At 39.6% G+C, this 25,055-nt stretch overlaps 2 protein-coding genes across 3 annotated transcripts in view; both read left to right on the top strand.

The window, feature by feature from the left end:
- snrnp70 (small nuclear ribonucleoprotein 70 (U1)) overlaps positions 1–18,256 on the top strand; it is a 24,896-nt gene extending 6,640 nt beyond the window's left edge. Inside the window, exons 7-10 of the mRNA XM_017439331.3 lie at positions 3,324–3,405; positions 12,221–12,322; positions 16,956–17,055; positions 17,147–18,256. Coding sequence (XP_017294820.1) covers positions 3,324–3,405; positions 12,221–12,322; positions 16,956–17,055; positions 17,147–17,858 — 996 coding nt within the window. The 3' untranslated portion in view covers positions 17,859–18,256. The remainder of the gene's footprint in view (positions 1–3,323; positions 3,406–12,220; positions 12,323–16,955; positions 17,056–17,146) is intronic.
- Positions 18,257–20,563: 2,307 nt separating this feature from the next.
- The window catches only part of lin7b (lin-7 homolog B (C. elegans)), a 10,674-nt gene continuing 6,182 nt past the window's right edge, over positions 20,564–25,055 (top strand). For both annotated transcript variants that reach the window (XM_017439328.2, XM_017439329.2), the window contains exons 1-3: positions 20,564–20,834; positions 22,961–23,079; positions 23,508–23,579. In XM_017439328.2, coding sequence (XP_017294817.1) covers positions 20,759–20,834; positions 22,961–23,079; positions 23,508–23,579 — 267 coding nt within the window. In that variant the 5' untranslated portion in view covers positions 20,564–20,758. The remainder of the gene's footprint in view (positions 20,835–22,960; positions 23,080–23,507; positions 23,580–25,055) is intronic.

The raw sequence follows: 25,055 nt of genomic DNA, 5'->3' as shown, positions 1-25,055 counted from the left end.
ATGAATGTCAGTTTATAAGCTATCAAAGTTCTCAAATAAAGCACCTTTTGAGAATGTCAATGTTTGTTGCGAATTATCTTACAAAACTAGTAAGTATTTTTGGTTTATATATTAAAAGTAATGGTTTTTTATTGATTTTAGTTTTAAAAAATCGCAACTTTTAGGAAAATGCCCCGCGAAATCAGGCATTTTAGACCGCAACAATCACAAAAAATGCCCGCGAAATATTGGAGGGATTGAGCAGTCAAACCACATAAAAACATGAAATCTTAATTTTAAATGATATCCTTGTTGGATATCAGTTAGGACGCTTCATCTGATCAGATTTATCAGATTCATCACAACAGCTCTGTAGAGTTATATCCCAGAGGAGATATTTAAACTCCCAACTTTTGTAGTTTATCTGCTTTATGATTCACAATCAAGTTCAACAAATGATTACTGTCTGAACAACAAAATAATACAAACAAGTTCCTTTATTTTTCATGTCATGCTGTGTTCTATTGTAAATACTGATCAGTAAACAGTTGTAACATGAACATTTCCAGGCCTCCCTTGACACAGGTTTCATGGAAACCTGGCATAACTTCTTGCTGTCTTTCAACAACCAAAGAAAAGCTTTCTTTCATCTTTATCCTTCTGCCTCTTCAGTTTTCTGCCACTCCATCTTTAGCTCTCTGTCATCAGATGACAACACGATTCAAATGAAAACAATTGCGCTCGTGCTCGAGAGGAGCGGGACAGGAGGGGAGGTGAAGGAGCGGAGGGGCGCCTGATCAGTGACGTGTCTCTGTTATCGATCATATCATTTACACATGTGCAGACAGCTGGTAAATACAGAAAATGCTACAGGATTTACGCCACTTTGGACACAGACAGGAGCGGGTTTCCTCTCTGCTGTGAGATTGACAGCTGTCAGTGGGCGGGGCTTACAGCACGCTGCAGAATGATTGGTGCTTTCACACATGTAGCCGCCAAAGTCTCCAATAACAGAAAAAAGTCATCAGTATATTTGTCGCTTGTCGCTTTAAAAAAATGGCCGGAGGGATCAGAAAACTCGCTAAATATAGCGGCAAAGTAGCTAAGTTGGCCCCTATTGTGCTCCAGCCCATGCGGGAAAACATTGCGCTGCACATTGGTTTCTCTTCAAAAAAAGGGCGTGTGCGTGTGTTTTGTTTTTTTTTTTTGTGTGAGAAATACAAAAAGTGGTGTGTGAGCGTTTGCGCTTCAAGAAATGAGTGTGCCTCATGGTCAATGCGTGAAACTTGAGAGCCCTGCTTTTATTCATAGACTAATAAAAGATTGTGACTGATGATAAGACTTTGAAGTTCACAACGACACAAATTAAGTTGCAGAGAAAAGTCACAGCGGTGTTAGCCGACATCGATCCGGTGTTACACCGGCTGATGCAGCTGCTGTGATCCACTTGTCAAGCAGTAGGTCTCTGATTTTAAAATATTTTGTTTTTGTTTTTGTTTTTTGGTTTGTGTTCATATGCTTTGGCAACGCTGTTCTGCAGTCATGTCAACAAAGCATTATCTCCAGAAAGGAGTTAATGTGCATCTGGATGCTGGACGCTTTCAGGGAAAGTCTGACAATGGAATATTGCTCTTGTAAATGTTTAACCACTGTGATAACAATGCGCTCACAGTGTGTCCTTCAGAGAAATTAACCCATGTAAGAGAAATAAATAATTCCAAGGGTAATACCACTAAAGAGAGCATTCTTTTCTCAGAGTTTACAAAGTAACTGCCATGTGGGACAAATTATAAAAACGATAATCTGATGTCCCGTTCTCCTGAAGGCAGCACGGAGCTGCGCCGAAGAGAAACACCATCAATACAGCTGCAGTTCTGTGCCGGTTTTAATGTTTTAGGCCACAATATTTTTGCAAGTAGTTCACAGTTTAAACTGATATTGTTGTGAATCTTTGGTGTATCAGCGCCCCCTTTTTGAAAATATTGCTGCCAGCGCCCCCTGTCATCCTCTCAACACCCCCCAGGGGGCCCCCGTTGAGAAACGCTATAATAGTGCAAGTACATCCTCTCAAAGATTAATAAACTTTACTTTCAAAAGAACACTTAACACTGGAACTAGAACACAAAATAAACAAAACAACCAAAAATAAAAATGAAATGGACTCTGAGTTTCGTTAACCAAAAAGCACTTGAATAAAAACTAAATACATATAAATAAAGAAATGGAAATAAAAGCTACATTCAACCAAAACAGTATGGAATATGAATTCTGTAAACTAAATAGCCCTAGAAAAAAATAATAATCATTAGTTTATATAGAGAAGATGGGCAAAACTGCCAGTTTTAGAAACAAAAAGTGCAAACTAACAAAAACACGGCAACAAAAGCGCATATGCGACATACAGGCTCGCAGAGGTTCAGTGGTTCGCCTTGGTCATTTGGTTTGAATCCGAAGTGCTCCCACACCGCTGCTGTTACTTCGAGCTTGAAACCAATTACATTTCGGTTCCATTTCGTTTTTCCCCCAATATCAAACAGCGTTCCTTTAGCTTGCTAACTCCTAGCGGGGGCTAATGCCGCAGAGGAACAAGACGATGCTCCTCGGCTGGCTACCTGATGCAATAGGCCACGCCCCCTTACATTAAGAGAAAGGGAGGGGTCAGTGAAGAGCACCGGAGCTGAGCCTTCATCCAGTGTCTTTAGTAGAAAGAGAAAGAGAGACACGAAGAAACGATAATGCCGATAAAAGAAAATTACCTACCACATTTTAATTTATTGTGCGGTTAATTGATTTATCGTTTATTGCGGCAGGTCTACACAGGTTGCTCTAACTCTGTAACTTTTAGCCATACTGATCTAAAATTTAGTGTGGTTGTAGCTGAGAGTCATTTCCACATACTCCAAGTGCCACCACATCTCCCAATATCTCTATTTGAAAACTCCATTGTTTCTTAACATGTGATTTTTAGTTTAAATACCAGCATGAAAGGTGTTGGGGTAATATGCATTACTTCAAGAAATGCTAAGCCTTTAATTTAAAACAGCATTTATAAAATCTGTTTGCAGAGATAACAAGACAAACCCTCAGAGAAACTCAGAATCCAACAGGTGAAGGATCCAACATTTTTAGTACAAGAGACATTTTAAGTGATGTGATGATTTGGCTTTTGGCTGTGGAAAACTAGTCGGGTAAACTTTTATGTATTTATTTATTTTAAGAATCCATTAAAAAACATCTTTAGCACTGGAACCTCTTTTGTAAACCCAGAAATTTTAAAAGACAAAGCAATTAGACTTTTATTCTACAGAATAAAACTAACTAATGTCTCTGTTGTTTTGTTTCAGATTTATATAGTCTACAACAAGAAGACGGGGAAGCCTCGTGGCTATGCTTTCATTGAGTATGAACATGAACGAGACATGCACTGTGAGTAATATTAGATCACCGATTCTATGTATGAACACACATTCATAATGTCCAGACTCTGACATGGAGGGGGTATTACTTTACTTGAGTAACCTTTTCTTGGTATGCAATTTTTCACTATCACCTTGACAAGTGACCTTTACCTTATACGACAAATGTTTACGCCATCCAAGCTATTAGAGCATTGTTTCCAGCCGTACAGTTTGCATGAAATAGACTGGTGCTTGTTTGGTTTGTGTGTGTGCGCTTGTTTGATGTGTGTCATTGGTTGATTCATAGTCGGGCTTGTGGGAGGAGGGGGTGGGAGCCGATTCATTCATATGGGGCATTTGGGTACAACTTGAGTAACAGAGGTACAACTGTGTGTTTTATTTGTGAACCTGAACATGTTTGCTTGTCAAAGGGCACATTGTCTTTTAACTGTGAGGTGTTGTAGTTCTGTGGAAGAGCCGCTCTACTGGTTGGACTGTAATGGTAAGCTCAAGGTCAGACTGGATACCAAACATTGACATGGTTTATTTGCCTGACATTCATCAAAACCTATTTTCTCATATGGCTAGGTTTTTGAGGCTGTCTGTCAGTTTTTTATTGCTGGTTTTCAATTCTGGTCATGATGAGCTTACTAAAAATTATATATCTCTATCTATCTATCAATCGATAGATCGATCTATCAATCGATCTATCTATCGATCTAGATATGGGATAGTATTAAGTTTAAAATCTAAGAACTATCTCTTCAGAAAATTGAAACCTCTAGCTAAATTTATGCATCCTCGTGGAATCAGTGCAGAGCCTAAAATGTAATTGAGAGCACTGTTGGGTGGTAGTTAAAATGTTTTGCACCAAAACTTTACACTTTGTAACAATAAAACTGTTCAAAAAGTAACTTGATTTTCAAAAGTTAAATTACTTTTTCGACAGTTTTCATTCACAAAATATAAATATAGTAATGTTATCCTTGGTTTAACGAGCCAACACTTTCAGCAAGTATCTTACTAGCTGTAACTGTTGAAAACTAGTTGGCGACTCAAAATTGCCAGAAATTAGGGACACTTTCCATTTCAGTCTCACTGAATTCTGAGTGTTTGCAATAAGTTAGACGTGTGACTGCGTTTTTCTCAGCCATTTTTACTAGACCTCTTTGCACAGCTTCTTGGGTGCATGCACACAATTTTTTGTGTATGGCTTGCAAAAATGTATTGTGGGCCTTTACATTATTTTTTATGCACACCTTGTCCCGCCTTGTACCCACTTAGCAGCTGTCCCAACGTTTATGATTTAATCTCCTGGAGTATACTTTTAAAATTAGGATAAGCAGACTTGGACCAATTTTTAAATATTTATCATTTACCATAGACATGGTTAAACTTGGATATAAGTAGAGCTCTTGTTGAGGTGTCAAAATACAGCTTTAGCACTTTAGATATTCAGAAACTACAACCCCTGGCAAAAGTTATGGAATCACCACTCTTGAAGGATGTTTTTTCAGTTTATTTTGTATAACAAATAAATCAGACACATGCCACAAAACTATAATTTTCTGAAATTCCAACCTTCTGGTACAAAGAAACAGTAAAAGGAAATCTAATCGTTGTAGTCAGTCACAATTACTTTTTTTTTTTTTAAACAAACATCTGGATCAGATTAAATCTGCTAATTAGTCTTCTGTTAAAAACAAGTGTTCACACCTTGAAGAGCTGACATAGATTGACATGAATCATGGTTTCAACACGAGAGATGTCAGCTAAAACAAAGGAGAGGATTGTGAAACTTCTTCAAGAAGGTAAATCATGAAATGTTACAAAAGATGTTGGTTGTTCCCAGTCAGCTTAGTCTAAAATCTGGACCAAGTACAAACAAAATAAAGAAGTTGTAAAAGGGAAGCATACTGGTAGACCAAGGAAGACATCAAAACATCAAGATAGAAAACTTAAAGCAAAATGTCTTGAAAAGAAAAAGCACATTTAAGCAAATAAGAAACCAGTGAGCGGAAACTGGAGTCAACGCTGACTGAACTGTAAGAAATCTCTGAAAAGAAATGAGATTTCCTACAGAAAAGACATATGAAAGCCATCATTAACACCCAAACAGAAAGTCCTGAAGATGACTGTCTGTAGAAAACATGTAAATTTCCAGCCATTGATAATCTGGGCCTGCATGGTAGGTAAAGATACAAGGGTGATGGCAGTCATTACATCTTCAATAAATACTAAAGTCTACATTAAATCTCTGGACACTTTTCTTATTCTGTCAGTTGAAAAGATGTTTGATGATGATGACTTTATTTTTCAAGATGAAATTAAATCATGCCAAAGGGCAAGAGAAGGTGAAAATGTTCCCTCAAGGAAGATACTATATCAATAGCATGACCTGCAAAAAGTCTAGTTTTCAGTCCAGTTTAAAGAAAGAAAATAGTCAATGACAAAACTCCAACCTGCAAAGCTGATCTGCGAGACAGCTGGAGGCAGATAGATGAAGAATCTGTTAGTCATTAGTTTGGTCCATGTCTCAAAGAGCCAAAGGTGTGAAACTAAGTACTAATGGTGCAGCGTCTGTCTCATGATTCCATAATTATGTTTTCTCTACTTGATCTAAAACCAAAAGCAGTTGTGACTGACTACAGCTAGTGCTGGGCAATATGGAAAAAATCCTATATCACGATATGGATAATTTTAATATCACGATAACGATATATATCACGATATACCCCAATTACGTACGTTTTCAGTTATTCTCTGAAAAATATGAAAAAAAAAATCTAATTTCTTACTTTTTTCAAGCTTTATTTCGAAGTGACATTTAACTGAACTTTCACAAATGAGATTTGCTGCATTTTAGTGCAGCAATATATATGTACCTGTTAGACGTAACAGTATCAAATGACAACAGACTATTATCTTCGGCTGACTATAGTTTCACTTTTCACAACTTTCCCGGCTCTTTCACAACTTGTTTGACCTTGCACTTTTTGGATTGTTAAATATTCTTTTTCGTGGTTCTTCCTTAAGTGATAGAAGAGGTTTGTTGTGTTGGCGTCAGTCTAATAGCAGAGTTAGCATTAGCATTAGCAGAGTTAGCATATTACCTTTTTCTGCTCCGTGTCGGACTTCTTGAACAGACGTCCCCCTCGTTTTGGTAAAAGTCTTTCTTCTTGGGCTGCCTGCTAGCTGTCTCTACTTGTTGCGACCCCGGGTTTGATACTTCATGCGTCTCCATCTTTCACCACTTATGAAAACACGGCGCCGCACAGAAAGCCGCTGCCGTAAAGCATGTTGCAAACCCACACGTAAAGCAGCGTCATGTCGCAAAACAGAGGTTCTTCGCAAAATAGTTATTTTTTCTTCTTATTTATCACTTATATAAACTGAATTTATGCAAAATGACAACACTATTACATTCGTCGTAGCCTAGGTTATGAAATATTTACATGAATCATTCATACAATTATGGTAGAAACGACAGAAACGATAGAAATGATAGAGACGATAGAAGAAAATATATCACGATAGACACTTTTCTATCGTCCCCACGATATGTATCGTTATATCGCCCAGCACTAACTACAGCAATTATTATTTTATTGTTTAATGCAAGAAGGTTGAGATTTTGAAAAATTAGTTTATTTATATATAGTTGTAAGTTGTAGCAAGTCTGGGATTTTTATTAGTATTTTTTTTTTTAAATACACAAATAATTGAAAGAACATCCTCCAAGATTAATTTTTGCTGGGGGTTGTAAATTGAGATGCTTTTAAAATACCAACAGCAACTCTGCAATCTTTATTTTTGAGAAAAATTTTTGAGCATGAACATTAAGCAACGAAACTGTGAGGCGATGTGACTCAGATGAGGAAATTGAGAACCCCTGCATGTTTGATACATTTTGAAAACTCCCAACTTTTAAAGTTTTATAGTCAAATTAACAATGGCTTTCTATATTTGAGCTGTTTTCAAACCAATTATACAATCTGTGAGGGTCTTTTTGCTACTCTGTGGTTGTAACAGTAAAATAAAACGTCTATAGTGTCTCCTTTTTAAAGCCCATACAGTGGTCGTCAAGACTATTTATTACACCATAATGGACGGTAGTTTGCTGTCCTGTAGAGACTCAAAGGCCAGGCTGAGACAATCACGTCGTGGTAAAGATTGACATCTGAAGTTTGAGCCTAGACTTAATTATCGGCAGACTGTGCCTTGATCCAAACCACCATACATAACTTGTCATGTCCTCAAAGCAAAGCACTAGAACCTCACGCTTTAAGATGGAGACAGTCAGGGAGGTGTATGTATTGGGTAGCCAGGCCCTAACTATAATTTGATTCAGGCAATTTGTTGTTGAACGGTACCAAGAGAAAAGTTCCTCAGGGCACAATTCCCACAGGAACCTCCAAGGGAAGGTGGGCAGAAACTCGAAACTCTGGCAGAAATGACATTACTACTTATACATGTTATAGTCATGTTCTATTTTTTTATCAGCCCAGGGCCATTAATGACTGATCCAAAAGCCTAACTAAACCAATTAAACTGTTCAGTCAGTAGCAATGACACAAAGCATTTTCACAAAACAGTTCTGTGAAATGGCTACAGAGGCCAGTATGTCTTGGTTTTCTCTGGCTGTTCATAAATCATAGATGGAGCCAGCTACATTCTGCACGGAAGTGAGATTTCAGAAATGAAACCAACATCGTGAACCAAAAAAGCAGAAAGGAGCAGAACTCAACTGTGTTGACGTGGAGCACAATGCATTGAATGAATGACAGACTTCTTCTTTGTATCGTCTTAAAAATATGAATTAGCTCAGTTTAGCCATTTTCTTTGTGGGTAAATAATTTATGAAATGAAATACAGAAGTTGCAGTATGTCATCATTGATCTTCGCTCGGTAAATAAATCTGTCGTGCTAATTCGTTGATCGGGTGGTGGTACAGACCGTATGTCAGACTTTATCACATTATTGAGCCACAAAGCCACCTTACCTTTTCATGTTGACTGTATCGCCTCTTTTATTACCTCGCTTTGCAGGAGAAAAGTGCATATGTGTGGGTTGGCTTTGACTCCCCTCATTGGTTTGATCCATTCAGAAATCACACAGAGGCAGTCAGAAGGCGTCTTAAGTCCTGGCTTGAAGTGATTTGTGAAAACACCTACAATTTTCTAATTGAAGATCTTCATTTGAACCACCATTCTGATTTGTGGAATTATCAGGAATCCCATTACATCATGATAAACTAAATAAGAAAGCTTGTCATACTACATCGTGATAAACTAAAGGAAGAAGGCCGCCATAGAACTATGTTAAGATAAACTACAACAGGAAACTTTCTTTACAACAACATCATGATGAACTAAGCTTGCTATGCAACAGCCACAAGATAAACTAACAAAGAAAACTAAACGTATAACCGTATCATAATAAACTTTTTTTTTTTCCCCTCCTTACAAACTGTGGGCTCTGCATGCCTAGTTTCTGTGTAATGATACAGTCTATTCTCAGTAAATTGCAATGCCAGGCTTCAGTGTCTGGTACTCAACTACCACTAAGGCTCTGCAGCAGTGTCGTGTGGCAGCATAAATTTAGCATTATACAATTTTGACCATTTTCTAATATTAGTGCTATCAGCACTTCAAGACCAGAATTGCTGAATCACACCAATGTAGTGACAGCAGGAGTTAAATTGAAGGGGGGGCTGGGGGGGCTGGCAAAACGGTATATTAACTGTGTGTTGTTCTCATTGCCACTGCAGCCGCCAATCTGTGATGGCTTTTGGCCAAAGCTGGCTGGCAGATGATGATGGTTATGATACATCTACACCCTACTACCACAGCTCAGTATATGGTTGGTATAATGGGTTTGTATGATGGGTAAGATTTCTTTCCACCCTCCATCTCCTACATAGGAAAGTGGAGCTACGTTCAATGGGTAAAGCGTTTTCTTGCAGATCCTAAAGAGATTTGATCAGCTGACTGCAACCTGGGTTTTAGGCTTTGGCCATTGAACGCTCCCCTGTCCACTAGTCTTTCAAATATTGCCCAGTGATTCTGCCCCTTGTGTTTAAGCCACCACGGGTTAATGAGAGCTCATTCTTTGCCACACAGAAGGGTTAAATGTGTGGGTCACAAGGTCAGTGTGCATGGGAAAGTATTTAGAAAAAACCTTTTTGTTGAACGGACTGGAGTTCAGGATTACTGTAAAAAAATTTAAGATCCTCAGACCTTTTTCATTTTCAAAAGAAAGTATGGTATTTTCAGGCTGTATAAATAAATTGTTAGGTTTTTTTTTTTTTTTTGGTGGTAGGACATTGTAAGATTTAGACTTTCATCCAGAGCTCTCTTAGGGTTAGAAGGACTGTTCGTCCCACTATGGAGTGGTTATAAAAACAGTCATGTTTGCCATCTGACGGTTTGTGCAGCAATCTAAATTATGAACGTCACATTTACCAACAACAGTGTACTTAAAAACAAAATTTAAGAGTTCTACAGACTTTCAGAAGAAAGAGTTATGGGATCCAAGGCTCATTCAGCAAATTTATTTTGTGCTGCACATGTTTAAAGAAAAGCACAGCATGAAAGACAATGGCAACAGTTAAAATGATTTTACTTTTACAAAATAAATTCATTAGTAATTGTGCAGGAGTGGAAAAGTGTTCAATTAGCTCAGCCAATAAACATATGCTTATTTATGGACTCATCACATCCCGTCGTGTCACTCAAGAGCCTATACTGAGCTGAAGCAGGACCCTCAATAAACCTGATAAGCATAGTTATAAGAACTGCAAATGCCCTCAGTACTAGCAGTGCAAAAATAAAACGGGTTATTAAGCCTGCGATGTGGTCCCCTGATGTCTGAAAGCATGTAATGCCTTATTCAAGGACATTGTGTCATGTAAAGGTAGAAACTCATCCCAGCCTTCCAATTGAAGGTCAATAAATGCACCACCAGCTTCATAAATGCAAGACTAATTTTTGTAGTAATATTCACTGCAAATTGAGTGGACCACTCAGTGTTTTATTTATGCCACTTTAATCATTTCAATGCAAATTCAATTTTTTTTTCTCTTAATGTAAAAAGTGTGCAAATAGGCAGATCATGTCTATTGATAACTTGTAAACGAGTTGTGGTCAGCTGTAGAAAATGTATTGCAAGAGACAGTCAATGGAAATCAGACATCAACTTCTAATAATGTATACATTTATAATACTGTTTACAGTTTTCTGGTAGCTTGCAGAGCCTCGTTAGTTGAATACAACCCACAGACTGTTTACTAATAAAAATGTCTGAGCTGGCTTTGATGGAAGAGGCAGATGAGGGGGATTCTTTGGTAATTCAGCTAAATGGGCTGTTCATGCATTATTTACTATATGACTAGGTAGACGCACTCCACTATAGCTTTATAAATGAGTTCATGAGAGCAAGCTAAATATTTACATTGGATATTGAAACCCTACTTCTACAGTAAGAACTCATGGCATGTCACTAAATAAGTTACTGACTGAAACCGTGAGATTTCAGGCCACTTTAGAATCGAGATTTCTTTGTGTTAGGAACATGATTTCATTGAGTTGTGACAAGCCAACTCCAAAAAGGTAGCCCAGATCTGTGTTGTTTTTTTTGTTTGTTTTTGTTTTGTTTTTTGTTGTTGTTTTTTTGTTTTCTCAGTTGGTCAGTTTTGGTGGGACTATTGGGGGTTTGGTAAGGCCCTATCATTGGGTGGGTTGTTGTTATACTTGGTGAATTCAGGATGTTGAGGGGTGATGGTAAGGCCCCTGGTGGTTGTGATGGTACTCTGGTGCAGAGGATTAAGGCTCTGTAGAGACAGAGACTTGGAAGCTTATGGTAAGACTGTCAAGTGTGCCACATGAATGAGGGAGTTTGGTAAGGCCCTTTGACTTTATGGTTTGACGTAAATTATAAAAAGTCTTTGGGAATCATTTCATCAAATTAGTTTTGGTCAGGGTGGCCATGAATTTGTCAAGCAAAGATGGATTGGATGACTGTTTTGCCTAATTTAATGAGAAGTGGGAATGTCTGAATATTTACAAGAAAAAAAACAGGCCAAATGGTAAAGACGTGATGTTTCTGAAATATCTTATTGTTCAACACTGTTGTTTCTTTAGGTTATTAAAACCTTTACAGTGAACTAGGCTACTTTTACAACCAGAAACCACTGACTAAATGTTTAACTTTTAACACTATTATATGAACTCAAGCTAATGTGCTCAGTGACTGTTTTCTCAAGCTTGTTTTTTTTTTTTAGTTGTAGAGCTTGTTTTTGTCACCGTAATGACAAAGGTATGTAGGTAGTATGCCTTGTGTAGAAATTGCAATATATCCTGAAACACAATTTATAGAAAACTGCAGTGACTCCAACTAAACAGGTCAAAGTTGGTCAATTTACAGTATTTAAGTTCAAAATAAAGGTCTGATTTTAACAATTTCTCAGACTAACTAGAGTTCCATCAACCTTTTTTTCTGCTTGTTGAGCAATACAGATATCTTTAAAAAAACAGTTTGACAATCTCTTTTAATAGCTGCAACACAGACTTTTAAACAAGTCTCAGATGATGTAGACAATAAAAAAAAAATGGTTCCTGGATATTTAAATGAAGTTGAGAGTGTAACGTATCAATCACTCATCGGGTGGAAGGAAGTCTACTACCATTATCCTTCGGCTTTTGCCCAGAGAGCAGCCATCTCGGCTTCACCTGCTCCTGGTCAGTATAATAATGCACCGTTTCCTTTTTTTCTCCCTTGCCCACGTTGATGATGTCATTCCTGTATTTTATGTCTGTTGTTGCTCTCTCTCCCCTCTTCTACAGCTGCCTACAAGCACGCAGATGGGAAGAAGATTGACGGAAGGAGGGTGTTGGTGGACGTAGAAAGGGGACGCACTGTCAAAGGATGGCGCCCTCGCAGGCTAGGTCCGCTGGAGCTTTTGTTTTTATTTTTATCACCCACTACCAAAATGTTTTTGCCTGTCTGTCAGTAGAATGGATCATGAACCACTAGACTAATTTTACTGAAACTTTCAGAATCATTGGATGTATATCTACAACTGATGAACTTTTGAAGTAAACCCAATTCAAGATGGCCACCACAACAAAGCTGTATTACCTATAACTAAGTGAAATTTACTGATGTTGAGCTAAAGTCTGGTGTGATGGTAGCTGAGAGTCATTACCAACATACATTTAGAAGACAGACCTGCTCTGGAGCAGCAGGTGATGAGTATGGTCTCACCATGGTGATCTAACCCGGCTCAAACTTAGTTTCTGTTATCATGATGGTGGTAAATGGACTGTATTTATATAGTGCCTTTCTAGCCAACCAGGCCACTCAAAGCTCTTTACAACACAATCTGTTCCTTCATTTATCTATCAACACACATTCATTCAGCACTCTGCTACATCTCTACAAAGCTAATCTGAATTAAAGCTGCAAGCAGCATTGGCGGCCCTCGCAGCTCAGCGCCGCTCCGGCCTTGTGATCGCGGGAGCTCTGGCGACTGCTGTCTACTCTCTCGCGCCTTTCCTGCACCGTCCACTAGGTGGCGTTTTCAGCAAATGTCCCAAATTGCCTTCAGTCAGGATCAATAGCAGTCCTGTGCCATGCTGGGAACTTTGACCTTCCTACGTCAAACGGTTGAAGACTTAGAGCACATGGGCTCTCCTGACCTTGACCTTTGACCTTGTGAACTTGAAGTTAAAAAGGCTGATAGTTGACCCATGGGGAGTCTCGTTGTAATGTTTGACCTACCTACTTTGCGCCATTTCGGAGTTACAGTCACCCAAAAATCCTTAGTGGGCGGGGCTTAAGTGTTGTCATGAAACAACCATCCCAATGTGTCTGACAGCACTCGCTGATGATGCACAAAAAATCTTGTGCAGATCAGATGAAGGCTCAGGGAGATATAACTGTTGGTATAATGTAGAGGGCGCACTGGAGTCAAATTCCAATATAATCCTATTGGCCTCTTCAGAGGTTAACAAAGGTCATTCATGTCCAGTTTGGTGCAAATCGGATAATGCATGTGTGATTTAGAGCCAACCGTATGCAAATGGCGAGGGATTGGTGTTCGCCATTCTGTCACGCCTACATCATTCAGGCACCAGTCAGTGCTGAGAGCTGGATTCTGCATCATGTTGTTCTGTCATCTGACACAGGCTTAAATTAGTATGAGTGAAAGAGAAGAAAGGACAACCTCCAACAGGAAAACAGGTTATTTCCTGCTGGAAGAGGGAGGGGCTAAAGTGATGTCACAAATTGACCACGTTAATGTGATTAGGAATTGTCTGTTATGACACTCAAAACGTTTCATTAATCTATGACCTTGTATGTGGAAGTTATTACACCGTGATGTTTCATGGCGAATGGTCAGATTTTGAGGCTTGGCCACGCCCACATGCTTTCATGTATCAAAAAGCTTTTGATAACTTTTGACCTTCAATGTCTCAAGACTGAGCTCAGTGATTCTGAAGGCGGTACGTCAAAAGCTGTAGGAGAAGTTCGATCAACTGCGAAGGCTGTAATCGCCGAAAAAGGGGTAAAAATACGACCTTTGATCCAAGATGGCCGACTTCCTGTGATGTTTGGACCATGGCTCCAAGAGACTTTTTCGTACGTTCTGTCAAGGTGCACATGTGTACAGAGTTCCATGATCGTCAGTGAAACAATGGCTTGGGGCTGCTTCTTTAAAGATTTCTAGAGGCCGCTGTGGAGGAATTAGGCCACGCCCACCAAATATTGGACGTGATTTTTTTTGGGTGATGGACAAAGATGAACTGTATTGAGTTTGTTGCAGCTCGGCTGAAATATGTGGAATTTAAAGCTAAACGTATGTCAACGGCGTGATGTCTGACTTCGCCACGCCACCACAGCCACACCCTCTAGTGAAAACTATTGGTGCTTTAATGCAAGTCAGACCAACTTGTTAGCTGTCATCTGACACAAGATCGACTTGATTAGGTCAGGGGGGTCAGACATGGACCTTTCAAAGCAAAACATTGCACTTCCTGTTCTCAGGGGGCGTGGCTTAAGGGACATCACAATTTGACCATTGAGTTTTCTTGTGGACCAGACATAACAGATATAACAGTTTCATATTTTTTGGCGTGATGACAGTTTTTGAGGTCTGGCCACGCCCCTTTAGCGTCCAGAAAACTCACAGTTTAGATAACTTTTAATCCCCCATGCCTTATGAGCAAACTGACCAAATTTGAAACCGATCGTTCAAAATCCCTAGGAGGAGTTCGATCAAATGCGTAGCCTATAAAAGGCCAAAATGGGGAAAAAATCTAACCTTTCAGACAAAATGGCCGACTTCCTGTTTGGTGTAGTGCATAGGTGCAAGAGGGTTTTCTGTGCGCCTTGGGGAGTTCTACAACTGTACAAATTTTCGTGGCTGTACGTTAAACTAAGGCCAATGTGGAGGGTATTTTTAAAGTTTCCAGGGGGCGCTGTGGAGCCATTTTCGTAGCGATTTTTTTTTGACTACCTTAAAATAAGTAAATTTTTCACCGCCCTGACGCATCCGGCAAATTTTGTGACTTTTTGAATATGTTAAGGCTTCCAAATAGCCATTTTATTTTGGGTACAAATAACATTAATTAAAGCTGCAAGCAGCATTGGGCGGCCCTCGCAGCTCAGCGCCGCTCCGGCCTTGCGACCGCGGGAGCTCTTGCAATCGCGGGAGCTCTGACGACTGCTGTCTACGCTCTTGTGCCTTTCCTGCACCGTCCACTAGGTGGCGTTTTCAGCAAATGTCCCAAATTGCTTTCAGTCAGGATCAGTACCAGTCCTGTGCCATGGTGTGAACTTTGACCTTCCTACATCAAACAGTTGAAGAGTTAGAGCACATGGGCTCTCCTGACCTTTGACCTTGTTAACTTGAATTTAAGAAGGTAGATACTTGATCCATGGGGAGTCTTGTTGTAAAGTTTGACCTACCTACTTTGCGCCATTTCGGAGTTACAGTCACCCAAAAATCCTTAGTGGTCGGGGCTTAAGTGTTGTCATTAAATTACCACTAACGTGTGCAACAGTGCTCACTGGTGATGCATAAAAAATGTCATGCAGATCGGATGAGGTATCAGGGAGATATAACTCTTCGACTATTATAGGGGGCGCACTGGAGTCAAATTCCAGTATAATCATTTTGGTCTCTTCAAAGGTTAACACAGGTCATTCATATCCAGTTTGGTGCAAATCAGATAATGCATGTGTGATTTAGAGCCAACCGTATGCAAACGGCGAGGGATTGGCGTTCGCCATTCTGTCACGCCTACATCATTCAGGCACCAGTCAGTGCTGAGAGAGGGACTCTGCATCATGTTGTTCTGTCATCTGACACAGGTTTAAATTAGTATGAGTGAAAGAGAAAAAAGGACAACCTCCAACAAGAAAACAGATTACTTCCTGCTGAAAGGGGGAGGGGATAAAGTGATGTCACAAATTGAACACGTTAATGTAATTTGTACTAGTCTGTTATGACCCACAGAAAGTTTCAATAATCTATGACCTTGTATGTGGAAGTTATTACACCGTGATGTTTCATGGCGAATGGTCAGATTTTGAAGCTTGGCCACGCCCACATGCTTTCATGTATCAAAAAGCTTTTGATAACTTTTGACCTTCAATGTCTCAAGACTGAGCTCAGTGATTCTGAAGCCTGTGTGTGAAAAGCTGTAGGAGGAGTTCGATCAAATGCGGAGGCTGCAATCGGACAAAATCGGGCAAAAATCCGAACTTTGATCCAAGATGGCCGACTTCCTGTGAGGTTTGGACCATGGCTCCAAGAGACTTTTTTGTAGGTCCCGATATGTTACACATGTGTACAGAGTTTCATGATTGTCAATAAAAGCATGGCTTGGGGCTGATTTTTTAAAGAGTTCTAGGGGGCGCTATGGAGGAATTAGGCCACGCCCACCAAATATGGCACTGCATTTCTGTTGGGGGCTGGACTAGGATCCATCATAGAGAGTTTCGTGCAGCTTGGCAAAAAATGTGGAATTTAGAGCCAAACGTAAGCTAATGAACTTCCTTTTAATAGAAATCTGACATGGATTCATACCTTCCACTGTTTCAAGTCATGTTTATATATTCTTATATCTCTATGAGTAAGAAGTGTATTATTGTAGCCACAAGAATGAATTGTAACCAAAATCCAGAGCAGGTCGTCCTTTAAGAGATTTTTTTACCAGCTGCTTTGTGGTTTGGTCAACATGTTTTGTTGTTGAAATAGTTGAGCATTCATTTATAAGGCTTTTTATTTAAGAGCATCCTGTTGCAGGAGACATCCTCTTTATATAAAAATAGTAATTAAGTAAGTTTTACGCAAAATAAATTTTTATTGATTTCTTTCTTTTAAATGAGTAGATTTTTATAAGAGTAACTTCACTTGTACTTGCGTACATTATTTTAGTACTCTTTCACCTCTGTCTTGGATTATATAAAATGTTCTGGTGCAGCTTCTATCAGACTGACACAGACCTGCTCTAAAGGACACATTCCAGTCTGATGTTCTTTATTTACCATATTTACCTGTTTTTTGTGCAGGAGGTGGATTAGGTGGCACCAGGAGAGGTGGAGCTGATGTCAACATCAAGCACTCTGGTCGAGATGATGCATCCCGTTATGATGATCGCTCCCTGGGGGCGTGAGTGAATATTTTCAAAATAGACCTGTTTGTATAGTATTACATCCTGCTTGTTGTAACTGTTTGTAATTGCTTTGTTCTGATTGCTCAGTGACCGTGGAGACCGTAGGGAGCGAAGTCGGGAACGTGATCGAGACAAGGACAGAGAACGTCGGAGGACCCGGTCCCGTGAAAGGCGCAGACACTCTCGGGAGCGAGAAAGGGAAAGGGACAGGCAGGGTGGAGTGGCAGAAGAGGTCAGCAGTGGTAGCCGGCGGCGTGAACGAGAGAGGGAACGTGGGGCGGCAGGAGACAGCAGGAGTAGGGAGAGAAGTCGAGACAGGAAGAGGCGGAGCAGGAGCCGGGATCGCAAAAGAGACAGGGAGAGGGGCAAGGGGGTTGATGGGGAAGATGTGGGCCAGGGAGACGGTGTTCCTGAGGGTGGGGAGCGAGTCCTGGAGGAGCAGGAAGGAGAGGTGGGTGAGGGCATGGAAGAGCGTAGAGACCGGGACAGAGAGAGAGATAGGGACAGACGGCGCAGCCACAGGGACAGAGACAGGCGTAGGGGGGAGCGAGACCGAGACAGAGAGCACAAGAGGGAGCGTGGGGAGAGAGACAGGGGGGAGCGGAGAGAGGAGCGCCATGGCTCCACGCGAGAGGACGTGGGTCCTCAGGTCGAGATGGGTAGCGAAGACAACGGTGCACCGCCACACATGGAAGAGTACAGTCAGGATGGAATGATGGACCAACAGTCTGTCCCATCGGCTGATGGCTACGGCTCCGGAGAAAATGGCTACAAGATGGAGGCTCCAGATGAGTACTGAGATACCCCCCACAGGAGAAGAGTCCCACATGAAAATGTTTTATTTCCCCTGACTTTCTGCCCAAAGCCTTCAAAATCTCAGGTCTTCCTGAGGATTAAAACCTATAGTCAGCTGTCCCGCCGATCTGTTGGAAAATTCCATTTGCACGTTTAGATTTGGTCTCAATAAGTGGCAGATTTCCTGCATTTCCTTATTAATCTGTGCCACTAAATGTTTCTGAAGTACTTTGTGAACATTGTTTTTTTTATCTTTAATTTGTGTGGTGGTTAAATTAACTTAGATGGAAACTAAAACAAAAACAGGAGTTCAGTTCATTTTGAGAAGATTATGATCCATAAAGCAGTTGGAGTTAAAACTCTGCAAGAATTTGAAATTAAAGAAATCTTAGTCTAATAGCTGAGGGCTGTTCTGTTTTTTTTTTTTTGTTGTTGTTGTTTTTTTAATCTGTTGTTTATAGACTTACAGGTCATTTTAATAAAGATGTCTCTTGACAATGAAGCTGTTGTGATTATTTAACTTTGTCATTTCTCAACTTATTGATTCATTCTCATTTTGCAACTGTGTGTTCATTTGTCTTAGCAAAATATCTGATGAACCACTGAATAAATTTTAATGAAATCAAGTAATCATTGGATGTACATCTAAATCTGATTACTATTTTGGTTGACCTCGTTTAAGATGATTGTCACAGCCAATTTGAGCAAACACAAAAAGTTGCTATAACTTTGGCATTTTTACAGATTCTGTCCCAAAATTTGATGTAGAAGCTGAGAGTAATCGCCAACACATTTAAGCACGAACAGATTGTGTGAGGTTTTTATCTTTGCCATGCATGGAGTTGAGTAGTCCTCTTGTTCTAATTTTTGATGTTGCTTTGGCATCTTGTGGAGGACAGTTTTGGCAGTCTGCATTTCAGTACAAGTTCTGGTCAATAAATGGAGTCAACACTACTGAGACATGTTCATTCAGCTCTTTCATTTTGTTATAAAATGTTTCAAATACAACATGCAAAGTTTTTGTTTCAATTTCTGACATGATTTTAAAGCAAATTGAGATCTAGACTGTATTATAGCTATGTCATTGAGTTGGTGTCTGAGAAGTTCCCCAGAAAAATGACTTAATCTATCAAATTCAGAATGGCCACCACAGATAATCAACTTTATCAAACAACAATGCTAAAACTAATAGAAGTAAAATCAGGTCTCTTAAACTTTACTGTTCACCTGAATATTTCTCTCTAGAGGTTTTAACCACCATTTCCCCTGGTCTTCACCTGACACAAAGCTTTATTTCAATGAAACATGCTGCTTTTCCTTTTTTCTTGTTTCTGTGTTTAATTGGACCTGAGCCAAACTAAATTTCCAGCTTCATTTTGTTCAGAACAAACTGCTGGTTATGTCTGAAACAGACCATGTCAGCTTCTCTTTAAACCACTGTAGTGTTGCTTCAGTAGCTTGTTAAAGCTCAAGAATTCATCTCTGACCAGTTGCTCAGTCCCTGCTGGTGAAAAAGAAAATCCTCATAACATGATGCTGCTGCCACCATGCTTCACTAGGCAAATTTACCACTTTTCATCAGCGTATGAGAGGTGGTAGATTTCCCTTAGACCTGGTGTCCCTGATGAAAAAGAAGTTGAATTTTAATCCCATCTGACCACAGCACCTTTTTCCAAGTTTGATAAAAAAAATTCCAAACAGTCCCACTTTTATTTCTTTGCTCTTGTGCTGCCATGATTAGTGCCTCTGTGCTGTCCTTCAGTCCAGCCCTTTCAAGCCACTGGTAGGATTTGTTGATATCAGCCACTTCCTCATTCTGCCGGTGGTACATGCCATGCAGGGGCTTGTCTTTCCATGATGGTTCCTCTTGTTTCTCCTCTTCCACAATGGGTTTCTGCTGCCTGAGACATTCACTTAGCAGATCATCATTGGGGGCTTTCTTCCTGATGGACTCCAGGATCTTGGTTGTTTCATCCTGTATAGTGGCTCTGATGTTCACTAGTTTACCAGTGTCAAACAGCATTTAGTACAGCTCATTAATTTAATGTATTTAATTCAATAGTCAAAAGTTATCTCAGTAACATTTTTATCACACAGTTCTGGCACTTAGGAAATTACTCTTACATTTACAAGTTACCAGTAGTATACATTTCTGTGGTTCTGTGTTGACATGTATGTGAACTTTCATTCAAGATTTATGTACATACATTAGTAATACTTGCCATTTTGTACCCTTTAAATGGTGTCCTAAATTAACTGAAACATGCTGTCCTATATTAACCCACTGAGTTTGGTAATACAGGACAAGAAAAACGCACAAATTTTAAAAACATAAACATAATTTCAAAAGAATGTTTGTTTTGATGCAGTATAAGAGCATACACATTTGTATATGATTAATGTCTACACTACAGTAGTTTTTTTTTTTAAATCTTTCAATAAATAACACCTGAAGTACATTTTTCTAACCTCTCGATTTTATGGATCAACTTCCTGTATGATACTGGACACGCCCCCGTGTGACGTCACGTTGTTTATTTTATGTGATTTTAGTGTTGGACCCTACAGTCAATACATTAACACTATATATATAAAAAGTATATAAAATAAAAATATATATAAATATTTTAATATGTCATATTGTTTTAATCTTTTTAAGAGTCAAGTTAAATTTGCAGCTCAGTAAATTATAAAATGTATATATATATATTCTAACACCATGCGCTGCAGAGCCCGGACCGAGCCAGTCCCCTGGTGTCTCTGCTGCGGCAGGTTGTCCTTCAGTCTCCGTGTGTCTTTGTTCATCATGTCCTCCTCAGAAGACATGGACTCCTCTCTGTGACTCTGCTCGGATTATCAGTGCTATAATCGAAACAGCAGCAGCTCGGACGCGGAGAAATCAAGATGATGTCCTCCTTCTACCACCCAGCTAAGGAGGCTGATATGGCGGCAACGACGGAACCGCTCTGCCTGGAAAGAGGTATGGTACCGGGGGGATGGATCCGAACCCGCCCCGCTGACTCCGATCTCCGTCCTCCAGGAGCCGCTGACGATCAAACCCTTTTTGTCGTAACATAAATATGTCTGCTGATGAAGACAGCTGGGACGGTTGTGTCTCTTAGGGAGCCTCAGACTTGTAGGCCTCCTGTAGTTCTGGTTGATGAACATATGTTTCTGACAGCCTGGCTATTCTGTAGAAATGGACCGGTTCTGATCACCGAGCAGAGACGGTTCAGGGCTGAGAACAGTTACACCAAAATCCTCTCTTCAGGGTAAAAAAACCAAACGATTTTTTAGTAGGACAATTATTATTATTAGTAGTAGTAGTAGCACCAATTCCCAAAACCAGCCATCTCAGAGCACTACACAAAAAATAATAAGTCTAAGTCATAAATTAAAGTCAATCCAGTTCAGTCCAAAACAGGTCCAGATTCAGTACAATACAGAATACTAATTAGTAAAAGTTATCTATCTATGGAAGCCAGCAGACTGCTTGAATCTTCACTTTGTTTCAGTCTCTCATCCTGAGCAGCATATTGGTGACAGTGGAAAGGAACAACTCCATTTTAACAGGAAGAAACCTCCAGCAGAACCAGGTTGGACATCCACCTGCCTCAACTAACTGGAGATGAGAGGACACGACAGAGACACAGATAAACACAGAATGACTGGTCCTGTTGTAGTATCTGGTGTGACCACCATTTACCATTTCTAACTCTCATCAGAACTCTGGCAGCAGCATTTTGGGTCAGCTAAAACTCTTTTAGAGTTTTTTTAGATATCCATCCATCCATTCATTTTGTGGGCTGGTGTCTATCTCCAGCGGTCATTGTCCTAGAATCAGGGACACCCTGGACAGGTCACAAGTTCATCACAGGGACACATAGAAACAAACAACCATTCACGCTCTCACTCACACCTAGGAACAATTTAGAGTTACCAATAGACCATAGGCTATGTTCACACTGTAGGCAAAAATGGACCAAATCAGTTTTGTTTTATTATTATTTAATAATTTCTTTATGACAGTCTGAACATGACAAAACAGATTTTTTTTTCAAACCCAACCTGGGTCACTTTTATATGTTGTATTAAATCAGATACATATCCATTATTTTTGAAAAGGACCTCAGTCTGAAGAGTCATGTCACATTTTATCCAACTTTAACCTCATTGAAGTTGGGATATGCAGATCGATCTAAATATTAATATTATAGATACCAATGTCATGCAGTTTAATGTTCTGAACTCCACTTCTTCAGCTACAGAAGAGAAGTCCAGTTGCTTCATGTCTTAATTTAAAACGTTTTAGATTTATCATGTCCTGGATGACTGAGAATCTACACCAACATGTGATACTAATGCTGGTGTCAGATCATATTCATACTAGCGTTAGACAATAATGCCAACCACTGCTCTGCGTGCAGTTTTTGGGACATCCATACTAAAAAGAATTCCAATAGTCCAGCCTAAAAATGATAAATGCATGGACCAATTTTCTGCATCATTTAGAGACTATATTCCTAATATTCAATTAAATTGAAATCAGCATATTTATACAGCACAGCTCAGGGCAGTATACAGAGAAAGAACAAGTTTAATTAATAAATCCAATTCTGATCTAGATTCAAAACTGATTAGTTCAATTTCTTTTATAATACATACAGTACATTATCAAATGCCAAGTCATAATTTTTTTCTATCTAAGAAAGGCAGTAGATTGTATCAAATCTTCACTTTATTGCAATCCCCCATCCTGAGCAGCTTGTTGATGAAAGTGGAAAGGAACAGGTGGAATTAGTCAAATCTTAGATTATATAAAATTGTAATGATTTTTTAACAGGTAGTTGCATCTTGAAAGATGTGTACCAGACTCCTTAAATTATTCTTATTATAAACATGTCCTAATGAAAATCTATTTAATGTGAAACAAAGAAGTATCTGCATTTACAGCCATGCTGGGACAACAAATTCATCCTTATGGGTAAAATATGACTTATATAAAATATGTCTTACTTTGTTTTCTAGAACCAAAGACAAAAGGATGGCAAAAAAAACCAAAACTGTTGGTGACCCTTACTTGAGCCATGCTGTTGATGGTTTTAGATGTTTGCAGAGTGATCGAGCTGCTGGACCGGCTGCAGCGGACCGGTGAGCTGCCTCCCCCCAAACTGCAGGCCCTGCAGAGAGTCCTACAGAGCAAATTCTGCGTCGCCATCAGGGAGGTATGTTTATGGGGCGTGTATTTAAAGTTTATAAACAAAAAAACTATATATATATTAGTTCATTTTCTTTATATTCTTTATACAGTCATCCAGGACATAGTATATCCGAAAAGGTTGTAAACATAAACAACAGGACTTCTATTCTGTAGCTGACACTTATCAATTCAAAAACTTAAATTGATAAAGTTTGTCGAATGAAGGGGAAACATCTTCAACTACAGAATAGAAGTCCAGTTGTTTTTGTTTTTTAACGTTTTGAGTCATTTATACATAGTTTTAGAGTATGCATACAATGCCATCTTGTGTTTGGTCCTGTACAACTTTGGGAGACAAATTTATTCATGGCTCATTAAGGGTGCCAAATGTTTTATTTACTCTTTATTCTTCAGTGATCTAACTCATTTATTGTTGATTCTATTGTTTACCAGGTGTACGAGCAGCTTTACGACACTCTTGACATTGTTGGAGGACCAGAGGTGCGAGCACAAGCAACCGCCAAGGTATTAGAAATAAGTGGCTTTGACACATGGGGTTCCTCTAAGGTCAGTTCTTGGACCACTTTTGTTTTGCCTTTATAGATGCTACCATTAAGTAATGTTCTGCAGAAATTTAATGTTGGCAATCATAGTTATATGCAGATGGCACACAGCTATGTATATCTAGCATTGTCCCCAGATGACTGTAGTTCAGTAGAGTTGTTATATCACTGTTTAGCATAAATAAATAGATGAACCAAAACTTTGTTTCAGCCTTGAATCACAATAAAACTGAGATAACTGTGTTTAGCACTACAGTAATGGGGACTGTTGTTAGGAAATACCTCAAATCACTGTGTTTAAAATCCAAAGACCAAAATCTTGTTCTGATGGATTTTGATCTGACTTTCAGTAGTCATATCAATGACTAAAACAGCCTTCCGCCAGCTTAAACATATTTCTAGATTTAAAAGTTTTCTATACCAAAGTGACACTCTCCTAAAAGAGCATCAAACAGATACATCTTGTTCAAAATGCTGCAATTTTGGTTTTGACCAGAACTAAGAGATCTAAGCATATTACTCCAGTTTTAAAGTCTTTACACTGGCTCCCAATCAGCCAGAATAGACTTCAGGGTTCTCCTGCTGGTCTCCAAATCACCAAATGGTTTGGGTCCAGAATACATAAGTGACATGCTAATGAAATATGAACCCAGCAGGGTTATGAGATCCATGGGCTCAGGTCAAATAGTGGAGCCCAGAGTTATATAAAGCACACAAAACAAACTACTGCTTCATTCTTAATGCTTTCTTTACCTCTGTATGTATAAAATGTGCTATTTAAATAAAGCTGCCTTACCTTGCATAAAACCACAGAACAAGAAGATGACTAAACAAAAGTGGGGACTTCCCAGTGAACAAGATTAGCATGAATACTCATCATATGGTGATGAGAAATAATAAACAAATTGAAAGACTTCAGAAGAGATAACTACAACAACTTGTGGAAATAAAACAAGAGTTACACAAAATGAACAACAGGTTGACAGAGGCAGTAGGATGGATTGAATAACTTGAATCATCTGTGCCAGTATCCGAGTCATAAATGAAATGGCTAACACAATGACAAACTTCCATGGAGGCTAAACTGCTTGCCCAGGACGGACGGGCCTTCCTTCAAAAATCACATTCAGATTCATGGCATACCCAAAGAAGGGGAGGGTAAAGGTGTGTCTGGCTTCCTGAAGAATTTGCTGAGTAAATCACTCAACTGCCAGGATTTTCACCTTAAAAAAAAGGAGCACACAGGGCAACCATCCATCCATCCATCCATCCATCCATCCATCCATCCATCCATCCATCCATCCATCCATCCATCCATCCATCTTCTTCCGCTTATCCGGGGTCGGGTCGCGGGGGCAGCAGCCTAAGCAGGGAGACCCAGACTTCCCTCTCCCCAGCCACTTGGGCCAGCTCCTCCGGGGGAATCCCAAGGCGTTCC

Source organism: Kryptolebias marmoratus, linkage group LG12 (genome assembly GCF_001649575.2).
Source record: "Kryptolebias marmoratus isolate JLee-2015 linkage group LG12, ASM164957v2, whole genome shotgun sequence".
NCBI lineage: Eukaryota > Metazoa > Chordata > Actinopteri > Cyprinodontiformes > Rivulidae > Kryptolebias > Kryptolebias marmoratus.
Note: the sequence above shows the minus strand (reverse complement) of the source record. Positions and strands in the feature narration are given on the sequence as shown.